Here is a 12,126-nt window from a genome sequence, read left to right as displayed (position 1 = left end):
GCAATAATAAAACATAATGCGCTTGTGGTGAGGTAACCTTAGTTCAATAGGTTAGCCTAGGTTGGTACGCGGGGTGCCAGAAATTACGCCTACAAGTGATTTTGCCTACAGGAGATTACGTCTACAAGTGGTTTTGCCTACAGGAGATTACGCCTACAAGTGGTTTTGCCTACAGGCGATTACGTCTACAAGCTGATAGACTATGCTTACGATCTAGGATATTTCCCTACTTTAATTCTGTGAATTGTGATCCAGAAAATTACGAATGGCACAATGAATGCATGTTATCAACGTGTGTTGATGTATTTTATTATGTAAATTATTTTTTATATCAAGTCCTATAATCATCCATATATCATTTCCTTGCAAATATATAAATTTAATTCGAGTTGATTATTGGGAACAATGGTGATTTAACAGCCATTTATTTGCAACAAAGCGTCTTATTGAAGTTAAAACCACATTTTTATTGAATCATTAAGCAAAAAATAAGCGAATGTATTTTTGAAGTTGTTACTCTTATACATACAGACACATGTCAATAACTGAGTATTTCTATATGTTATCAGCAGCCCATCACTAAAAGTGATCAATGGTTGTTGGTCAAGATATCATGGCATAACTTTGGAGTTGTGTTTTATCTCCTATTGCATACCCTTATGTTCCATTTTTACATGGAGCCCCTCTCACAGCCGGTTATAAGATCACCCTGAGTACATATGCATATATACAGAGTGAATTACAAATACAAGTTATATGATTTACAATAGTGTCATCCATCATAAATGAGCAAAAGAAGGCTCTCATAAAAATCTGATTTTTCTGCATATAACCTGTTATTTCACTTTGATACAAAATAAATTATTTACTAAACAATATTGTTTTAGCAAAAAAGATATTACATATAACTGAGCCAACTCTAAATTAACAAAAAGACCACAAAACAATTAAGCACGTTTGATAAAATTATGCTTAAGTGACCATAGCTTCAACCACTTTGTAATGCTGTAATAAATATCTTTGAAATGAAGTAAAAACCCATTTCTCAATCTCCTTGCATGGCTACTATAACTGCTCCTTCTCTTTAGCTTTGCTATTTAACAAGTTTAGATTAAAAGACTATTTCGAACTGAATATCATTTAGACTTATACAAAATTACTCACTTCTATATAATTTGGAGGAATTGGGCTACTTTTGTACACACAACAGTTCATATGCTAAGTACACATTCTTGCAGTATTTTTACTTGCTGAAGTTTTCCTATTTCATCAATTGAATCAATAGATAGATTATAAGTTTTGGATTTATTCTGCAAAAAAATACAAACATCCAGTTACAGATTTATTTGCTCCATTTTTTCATTCATCACATATAAGCACCATCATGTCAGCGATACATCTTGAAATGGTAGTATCTGTACTTGTACTAGTATTTGTTCAATAACGTATGTATCGTCATATCACCCTATCTTCTGACTGTCATCATTCTTTCTCAATCGACTTTCAATGTTCTACAAAGTAGAGTAGAAGGTCATGAAAAAGCAATATTTTCTTTGAGAATATTAGAAAGTATGATCATGCAATTTGCTTTCTCTAGCTCGATACATCAGAAACCCAACACTGAGCGGATACAAAAATTTGCACAGAGAGATGAGGCGAAAAAAGGCAGCAATTATAAACAAGTATTGTAAGTGTTTTGGCTCACCATAAACTAATGAGTTAACTTTATATGAGATACAAAAACAATTTGTAAAATTGGTTTCGTTGTAAATAGAACTTTGGTAAAATTCACTCAAAAGAACCTTAACCGTAGTGTACTAAGTACTAGAGTACGGGTTGTTCATCTGTGACTGGTTGTCTACAGATTGGTTGTGTAATATGTTTAAGGTGAAAGCACTGCAAAAACAACAAAAATTGTCAATGGGATTTACTGCTTGTTTGATAGTGAGTGATAATACTGAATCACGATGATCATGAAATCATAGGCATAATCAAAGTATTTACCCAGTAAGCTCGATACACCTTGATAAGGAATTTGAAACACTAATTATTAGATTTTTCCAACTGGCATTAATACAGTGTGATTGTATGTGATTCAATTATTTTGTAATTGCATGAAAAAATGAAGCATTCAAATGAAAACCTATTATATTTTTTTCAAAATTTGCTATTGACATTTCATCTATACGAAAATGGCTATAGGTATAATATTCTAAAATGCTCAAACAATAATATAATGATTAAACTTTTGCTTCATATTTTGTGAGACAAAAGCCCTGCTAATCATTGTATGAGCTGGTTTAGCCTGTTTAGACTAGCTTTAAGAAAGGAGTCGTGTGTTCAACAACAGCAAAACTCTAACAGACAACTCCCAAACAGCTTGTTGAGAGAGTCTAGAGCTATTTTTGTGCTTGCTACATATTGCATAAAATGATGCTTGGTAGGCTAAAAGACGAGGTATTAAGGGACTCCATGTGAGTGCCAAGAAAGTGGCCAAAGATGAACTGACAACTTAGCTGATAACACAAAGCCTCAACAGCTACACAAGACAAAGCTCTCATGCTGCAACAAGATTTATGCTCCCTTGAATCTTGAGCCAAAGTTTGGCACATGAAATTTAATACACAAAAGTATTACCATCTTTCTATTGGCAAGTCGTCTTTGCCGATGGATACAACTAACTTTCTCATCTTATGTGATCACCATCTTCAAAGTGTGACTTCTAATCCTTACTTTGTGGTAGAGTTGCAGAATGATCTGAAATGTAATCAACATATTTTTAAAATTGAATCCGAGGAAGAGCAGTTAATCGGCATGCTTACAATGGTTCTAAAATATGTGGATCAAAAGACAAGAAAGAAAGCTGATACTTCACGAGTTAGACCTGGTCTTAAGTATGGCTGCATGGTTTGGGACCCTTACCTTACAAAGGATATTACTTTACTAAAGTGAACTCAAAACGCTGCACTGAGATTTTTGTATAGACAAAAAAGCAGAGTTAGTTTTCTTCAACTATGAGAAATAATTATTTTGAAACCTTGAAAGACAGATGAGTTAAACTTTGTCATAGTGTTTTTAGTAAATTTCTGGGTGGTGATATTGACTTATTGATCAGGACCAATATCAATATACCAATATTGACATTGGCCCCATTCGCTACCTGGGACTTGTAATTTAGATGTTACGCACAAAGCTACATACATGAAAAATGGTAGCGTACAGCCTGCTACACGATGTTGGTTTTTCATAATTTACAGTTTTAGACTAATTGTACTGCTCAGGGATTGAAATTTTTATTGTAATGTTACTTATCACAATTAGCCATCTCAAGACAAACAATTTTAACTCATGATTCAATCTTTCGATCAATCAACCTTGCTTGCAACACAAAATAATAAAACCACTACATAATTATATGTAATATATTATGTATATGGTATATTTTACCAAATATATAATATTACTACTACTATGTATATATTATCAATGCACAAGACATTGCTAAAACAATGTTTTATAAAGCAAGCTAAAACAAAGCAATGCGTAAAACATTAAAAGTGACCAGAAGAATGGAACAATTTAGTTATAAAACAACTATTTATTTTTTTGTTATTTGTTTGCAAATAATCACATTATTTTGTCTCATTCATTTACTCACACTTGTTTGACTATTAAATTACTATAAGCAGACAGACCAATGCCCAATATATTGACTTATTAATACTAATTCACCGTTAGTTGCAGACTATTAATTAATTACAAACTATCAATAAACAATAATTCGTAGTACAACGAATGATACTATCAGTCTAGCACCCTAAGGTGGTGAGGATTTTATCAGACTTAAAGCATCTACTAAAGCTTTGAGATTTTAAGCACATATCTTAGCGTTCTTTTGACTCCGAAGAGCCACCAGTAGTAATAGTAGCAGTGGTAGTAATCGTTAAGAAAGCCAAGAAAGGAAAGGAGATAATAAATTGTTTTTATTTTACACTTACACGATTTTCGTTCTGATTGATAGATGACTTTAATCTGTAGTATATTTTTCCATTAATTTTAAGTGAAAACACTATTATTGCATTATTTATTACCATTTTGCTTACATTTTTTCTTCAACAATCAATAGTAGGCACTATCTCCATAACTGTAGACGTAATCTCCAGGAAGTGTAGATGTAACATCCAGGAAGTGTAGACGTAACCTCCAGGAAGTGTAGACGAAACCTCTTGTAGCCGAATCTTCTTGTAGGCGTAATATATGTAATCCGGTACGCGTTGTGTCGTATCACTCATATCACCGCAAAATCAGAATTGCTACTTTGGAACTTCCGTTATAAAAGCTTGCGGCTGCGTTTAATTACTACATCCGACGTCATTTATGAATCGTGAATGACAAATTCCAAGTGGTTAGGTATTAAAATTTCTGATAGGTTTTGTGGCACATTGTTCTATCAGTTGCATCGTCTACCGTGTACAGGAAATTTCTCTGGTAAGAGTTACGTCTATGTTCTGAAAAAAAACCAAAGGAAATTATCTATTATAATGATCAGCAAATACATGTGTACATCCTGTATTATCTTTCAAACGAGTTCTCGACAAATAAGCCATTATAAGCGACTCCATTTGAGCTTTTTATGACAGATGCGCTGGCGGCCGTGTTGAAACCACTAAATATTCGCCACGCGTCTGCCATTCCGAACCAACTATGAAGAGCACTATCACAAGTTATGAGGGCCAGTAGTTAATGTGTACTGATATTTTTTAACTAGCATCTATTTGTATAATTGTAACTATACACAAGTTTAGGTTCAACTGTAAGTAAGTATAAGTTTACCAGTACGATGACAGCCCAATCTAAATTGATTGGAATTGGAGAATCCCAAGTACCATGGAAAAGAAACATTGCTTCATCATTGTAAGCCTAGTTGGTTGATGTAGGTTTCGAATAGTTTTGTTTCAATACCACTTTTGAACAACCTAAAAAGAGCACATTGCACAACCAAGTGAATAGAGTAAACCTAATGAAATAGTTCGTAGGGATTGGCTAAGGATTTAAATTAACCAATTATTTTAACAGCTTTATTTGAGGCAAGAATAAATTGTATTAATATTTTGTTATGCTTATTTATTTAAATTTAAATTATATACTAGAAATTCCCCTGAAATTCACTACAAAAGTGATAATTGAAAAAAAAGGGTACTACCGGTTGAGAAATGCAATATTAGCAGTCGATTGACACTGCAGTGCAATAGGAGAACTGCAATGGTAGCTGTAATGTACTGGGTGTTATTGTGTATAACAAACAGCAATAATGAAAGGAAAAGGTTATATGTTTATATCTCTCCCCTGCAATGGGAGAAATGCAATATTAGAAGCAAAATGGCAAGCTGCTGTGTAATATACACAGGCGGGGGGCTGTATATCATTGGTCATAGCAACCAATACCAAAAAGTTGTGATATTCATCTAGATTTCTGCATTTATAGCTATAAAATTATGCTGAACTCAAAAATCTAAACAGATTTTAGCGGGTTGTCACAGAAATTGATGTATATCTATAAGAAAATGTAGGCCTATTACATAATTTTGCAGATATTGAAACCGTCTTAGCAGTACCGTGATATTGGCCACAGCCACAGTATCATCAACAAAATCTTTAGAAAAATAATAACAGTAACATATTGCAGACCATCGGTCACTATAGGCCTACTTTGATGTTGTAAATTCGAAAGGATATTCTTACAATTAAATCTTATAATAATCCTATAAAACCGAATAATTATTCTTATAATTAAATATTGTAATAATATTATAAGAATCATTAAAAAATATCATCGTCATTTTCTTTACTTTCACTGCTTTGGATATCAAATGTAATACCGAAGTACTCATTATAAGTGTCCAAAATGTCAGAGTCCGGTAGAATCGGCAAAAAAGAAACGATTACTTTTCAGTATTTCTACTATGATTACAGAAACCTTTGGCAATTGGACAATGCCATAGACTGGTGAAATGTGCACGTCTTTTTTTGTGAAATGCGCACAACTTAATGGTTCTACTCTTAGTTGCACGGCCTTGTCAGCGTTTCGTTGGCCGGTCTTATTTTTGATTAAAATAAGCTTGTCAAGTTTTTATCGCGATTTTAGGCCAAATTAATTAATCTGTCTATTTATGTATAATCCGATCAGATGGGTTAGTTTTAGGATATTGCAGAAACTGTTCAAAGACTTGGTAACATATTTAAATATGTTTATACATGTTTTGTATCATTATTAATTATTATACTTGAACGACTCTACACAAAAATGGTTAATATTTTTGATGTTATTATGATACAAGGGTTTGATAACGGCCGTGGACGGATAATTTTTCGGGAGTTGTGTGCGCATATGCATTTATCATTAAGCTCCCAAACATTTGCTTCGCTAGTGTTTGGTTGTGGGATAATTGACAAGGTTTAATGATGGAGAAAAAAATAAATATGTTGTATTCATTGAAATTTTCATTCTTTTTTCATAAGAAAAACAAGACAGAACAGGACACTAAACGTCAAAACAAGTGAACTACCTACACCAAAATACCTTTACAAGAAATATAATGTCTTACAGCGGGATATAGTAAAACACTAATTGTTGGGAAAGAAACTTTGGGGATAAGTGAAACAAAGGCTATGTTTTCATTTTATTATTATTATCAGTTTTTATTATGTTACAAGTACAGCTGTAGCCTGTGGTCTGTTACAGTTACAGCAGGTAGAAGCAGCATCCCAAGCTGCTGTGACTAAAGATGAACACTTGAAGCTAAAGAACAACTTGATCCAAGTGATAGAGTTTACTAATGGTATGAGGTCTTGTAATAATTTGAACCAATTGTATGATAGTAGAGCGGGAACATAAACTTATCTTTCAGCCTTTTCCTTCGGAGGGTGGGCTACTCAAACTAAGATGTTTTATATTCAGAAATTTATGCTGAATTCAAATATAATGTTTCTACAGCTATGTGTTTGCACATTTCTGAGCTAGGGAGCACTTTCGAAATGGGAAGGGGCAACTCCAAGTTTGGTTGGAAAACCATACATATCAGACAAAGAAAACTATTTTATAATCTCAAAAATTAATAAATGGTTTTATTTGAGATTAAGTGAGTCAATTTTCAGCATTCCTTAATCCATGCCAAGGATGCAGCAAACCGCTTGTTTCACTGTCTTGATTAGTCTGTGAATGAAACCCTAGTCAGAGTGACTAAACTTCAATATGAGACTGCCAAAGAGTATTCAAACAGATGTTTGATATTAGAAGAAGAGAGCACTCAATGGAAAATTCCTCAAAAAGTGCTAAGCATTGAGAACTTCGATGAGAGTTCAGACTTGTTGTCATTATGCCTGTTATAAAAAGTATTGTAACAAACTTGTTATGGAAAGAGCTGAGAAAAGACATGAGAAGAGACAGAAAGAATGTGATACAGCAGAAAAGTTGAGATTAGATATTTATAACTTTACAAATTATTGATGATTACTCCAAGATGATGGTACTTTGGTGGGAAAAAAATAAAACATTTTCATTTTTGTCTGCACATTTTGTGAGCAGCAAAACTAACTCTTTGCAGTTTACATGACGTGTTATAGCCTACAATTTGGACAAAAATTTATAGATAAACTACATGTATGATCCTTCCTTGGTTTTTTGCATATGACCACACAAACTACACTAGATATGGCATGCTGTACTATGCAGAGATGACTAATCTGGAAGTATAGCGTAGCAAGGAGTATGAGGCTCTTATGAAGAAGGGGTATTTTACTTATCAATTTTGACATCACGGTCCATTCAGCTCTATTGCTTGTGATCAACCTATTGAGCAAACAGTTAAAAGAGACTCAAAGTCTCACGGTGGAATCATAGGGTTTACCAAGAATCATCGGCCTCTCAATGCTGGACTCTATCTCACCCAGAACGAACAGCTGTACATTCAGACATGAAAAAGATGCTAGTGCCTAGTGATTCGGATGCCGAAAGTTATGAGATACGTAAAAAAGCATGGAAGGCTGATGAGGAAATGAGGGAAGTCATGAAAGACTCATAGCAGCAAGAATAAACCTGTTTGCGTTTCAAACCACCAAGCTAGTACATATTACAAGTGGTGCAAAAGCCTCCATTGAAGTGAAGCAGGATCTTGAAATGGCAAATGTGATAGGAGAGAAACAGCTTTCAGAATTTGTCCAGAGGAGGTTAAGCACCCATGAGATTGATTTCAATGCATCCATCAAGTCAAACAAGCTCAAAACCTTTTCCACATTACAATCAGCTAAGAAAAATCAAAAGAAAAAGTCCTAGAGTGTTCGCACAGACTGTTTGAGAATTTGTTAGTGATCAGCCAACAGCATAACTTGGATTTGAGAAAAGTGTGATCATTCTCTCTTGGCAACATCAGCTGGTCCCTGGCTAACTCTGATGGCTCTATATTGAAGACTGCCAAGTCGGCTCTGATGGCTGCTGTTGAGGAACATGTTGATGATCAACCATCAATCTATGTTAGCCAGGATCAGCTACGTCTTTGACGTTGTTGTGGTTGATGCTATAGCTGAAATTCAGACCCTGAAAGCTCCTCCAACTTTTGGCATGGTTGCAAGTCAGCTTTTGCAACGGATAGTTAGTATTGCAAACATATATCTGTTCAAATATTATTATATCATAGTAGTTTAGATAATGTTGGATTATGTTTTGAGTTGTCTGCTCGTCTTTATTATTATTCAACTTATATTTTACCCACAATTCTTTTTCTTCTTCCCCTTGCTTGATTGTATCCTGACAATGGTGGCTGTATAATAAAAGGACTCAACTATAAATCCCTTATAATCGCGTATAAAACAATAGGTTATGGGCCCAGGAAGACTCTAATATCAAGCAAGCACCATGGATGATAAACTGTCTGTGGATAAACTTACTACGTCCAACTATTCTACATGGAGATTTAAACTGAAACATTTGCTCATTGCAAAGGAACTTTATGAACATTGTGATGGTAGTATTGCAGAGCCAACGGAAGGTGCAGATGCTAAGAAAGCTTATATAAAACAATCACAGAGAGCTCTTAGTCATATTGTATTGGCGATCAGTGATGAATTCATATATTTGATCACTGAGTGTGAGACACCGAAAGCAGCGTGGGAGAAGCTACAGTCTCACTTTGAAAGAGACACACTAGCAAATCGGATATATCTAAAGAAACAATATTTCAGAGCTATCATGCGTGATGGTACATCTATAGAAAATCATCTAAAATATATGAAGGATATCGTAAACAAGCTCACGGCTATCAAAGCCCCGGTGAGCGAGGAAGATCAGGTAGTAACACTGTTGGGGAGTATGCCGAGTAGCTATGCAACTGTCATGACAGCCTTAGAAGCACAAAAGCCTGAAACCCTAACATTAGAAATTGTTCAAAACGCATTACTCAATGAAGAGCAGAAACATGGCGTAAAAGCTGCTGAAATGGATTCTGGTGAAAGCGGCAAGTATGGAAAAACTATTTCAAATTCTGACACTGCCTTATATACCGTCGGAGATAACACGTATGAGATGCTATAACTGCAATTCACCATTTCACGTGGTCAGAGATTGCACAGCGCAACAGAATAGTCGAGGTAACTACAAACGTGCTAACTACAATGGTGGAAACTATAGTCGCGGAAACTACAGTCGTGGTCAGGGCCGTGGTCGTGGTCAGGGCCGTGGTCAGGCGAATCAGCGTGGAGCTAAATTTGTGACAGAATCCCAAGCAACTGAAATTCAAAGTGAGTAGAGTGCTTTTCTAGTAGGAGAAAATATAGTGGCAGCGAAAGAATGGCTCATTGACAGCGGGGCAACTCGTCACATGACTCCTGAAAACGGTGGTTTCAGTACATACACAAAGTTTGACCAGCCTGAGAAAGTTTCTATAGCGGACGTCAGAGTATTGGATGCCATAGGCTCAGGTAAAATTATGATATCGGTGTCTGTTAGCCGGAAAGTGAAAAGAAAAGCCACTCTCCACGATGTACTTCATGTACCAGATTTGAAACAGAATCTATTCTCTGTACAGTCGGCCACTAGCAAGGGTATGATAGTACAATTTGGCCACAGTAGATGTTGGGTTAAGAACAAACTCCACCAAAAACATGCTATTGGATCTCTCGTTGGGAAACTTTACTGTTTAGATCTGGAGTCGTCTGATCATAAAGCTAATCTAGCGTCGCCGTGTAACGATATATGACATAAGAGACTCGCTCATATCAATCCTACCAGCATCGGACTTATGAACCGTGAGCAGCTTGTTACAGGTGCCGATCTGTCTAACGTAAGTGTAGGTACCATATGTGACCCTTGTGTGAAAGGTAAAATGGCTCGAAAACCGTTTATAAAGGGGTTTGGGGGGGTTTGGGGTTTGGGGTTTGGGGTTTGGGGTTTGGGGTTTGGGGTTTGGGGTTTGGGTTGGGGTTGGGGTTGGGGTTGGGGTTTGGGGTTTGGGTTTGGGGTTTGGGGTTTGGGGTTTGGGGTTTGGGTTTGGGGTTTGGGGTTTGGGGTTTGGGGTTTGGGGTTTGGGGTTTGGGTTGGGGTTGGGGTTGGGGTTTGGGGTTGGGGTTTGGGGTTTGGGGTTTGGGGTTGGGGTTTGGGGTTTGGGGTTTGGGGTTTGGGGTTTGGGGTTTGGGTTTGGGGTTTGGGGTTTGGGGTTTGGGGTTTGGGGTTTGGGGTTTGGGGTTTGGGGTTTGGGGTTTGGGGTTTGGGGTTTGGGGTTTGGGGTTTGGGGTTTGGGTTTGGGGTTTGGGGTTTGGGGTTTGGGGTTTGGGGTTTGGGGTTTGGGGTTTGGGGTTTGGGGTTTGGGGTTTGGGGTTTGGGGTTTGGGGTTTGGGGTTTGGGGTTTGGGGTTTGGGGTTTGGGGTTTGGGGTTTGGGGTTTTGGGGTTTGGGGTTTGGGGTTTGGGGTTTGGGGTTTGGGGTTTGGGGTTTGGGGTTTGGGGTTTGGGGTTTGGGGTTTGGGGTTTGGGGTTTGGGGTTTGGGGTTTGGGGTTTGGGGTTTGGGGTTTGGGGTTTGGGGTTTGGGGTTTGGGGTTTGGGGTTTGGGGTTTGGGTTTGGGGTTTGGGGTTTGGGGTTTGGGGTTTGGGGTTTGGGGTTTGGGGTTTGGGGTTTGGGGTTTGGGGTTTGGGGTTTGGGTTTGGGGTTTGGGGTTTGGGTTTGGGGTTTGGGGTTTGGGGTTTGGGGTTTGGGGTTTGGGGTTTGGGGTTTGGGGTTTGGGGTTTGGGTTTGGGGTTTGGGGTTTGGGGGTTGGGGTTTGGGGTTTGGGGTTTGGGGTTTGGGGTTTGGGGTTTGGGGTTTGGGGTTTGGGGTTTGGGGTTTGGGGTTTGGGGTTTGGGGTTTGGGGTTTGGGGTTTGGGGTTTGGGGTTTGGGTTTGGGGTTTGGGGTTTGGGTTTGGGGTTTGGGGGTTTGGGGTTGGGGTTTGGGGTTTGGGGTTTGGGGTTTGGGGTTTGGGGTTTGGGGTTTGGGGTTTGGGTTTGGGGTTTGGGGTTTGGGGTTTGGGGTTTGGGGTTTGGGGTTGGGGTTTGGGTTTGGGGTTTGGGGTTTGGGGTTTGGGGTTTGGGGTTTGGGGTTTGGGGTTTGGGGTTTGGGGTTGGGGTTGGGTTGGGGTTTGGGGTTGGGGTTGGGTTGGGGTTGGGGTTGGGGTTGGGGGTTGGGGTTTGGGGTTGGGGGGTTGGGTTTGGGGTTGGGGGTTTGGGGTTGGGGTTGGGGTTGGGGTTTGGGGTTTGGGGTTGGGGTTGGGGTTGGGGTTTGGGGTGGGGGGGGTGGGGGGGTGGGGTGGGGGGGGGGGGGGGGGGTGGGGGGGTGGGGGGGGGGGGGGTTGGGGTTGGGGTGGGGTTGGGGGTGGGGTGGGGTGGGGGTTGGGGTGGGGTTGGGGTGGGTGGGGTGGGGTGGGGTGGGGTGGGGTGGGGTTGGGGTGGGGTGGGGTGGGGGGGGGTGGGGGGGGTGGGGTGGGGTGGGGGTGGGGTTGGGGTTGGGGTTGGGGGTTGGGGGTGTGGGGGTGGGGTGGGGGTGGGGTGGGGTGGGGGTGGGGTGGGGGTTGGGGTGGGGGGTGGGGTGGGGGTGGGGGTGGGGG

General features: G+C 39.1%; 1 protein-coding gene across 1 annotated transcript in view; it reads right to left on the bottom strand.

Annotated features, from left to right (window-relative positions):
- Positions 1-10,223: 10,223 nt before the first annotated feature.
- Positions 10,224-12,126, bottom strand: part of LOC137404138 (serine-rich adhesin for platelets-like) — a 16,735-nt gene continuing 14,832 nt past the window's right edge. Inside the window, exon 12 of the mRNA XM_068090293.1 lies at positions 10,224-10,325. Within this exon, the coding sequence (XP_067946394.1) occupies positions 10,224-10,325 (102 nt within the window). The remainder of the gene's footprint in view (positions 10,326-12,126) is intronic.

Source organism: Watersipora subatra, chromosome 9 (genome assembly GCF_963576615.1).
Source record: "Watersipora subatra chromosome 9, tzWatSuba1.1, whole genome shotgun sequence".
NCBI lineage: Eukaryota > Metazoa > Bryozoa > Gymnolaemata > Cheilostomatida > Watersiporidae > Watersipora > Watersipora subatra.
The sequence above is the reverse complement of the archived record's forward strand: the minus strand, read 5'-3'. Positions and strand labels throughout refer to the sequence as shown.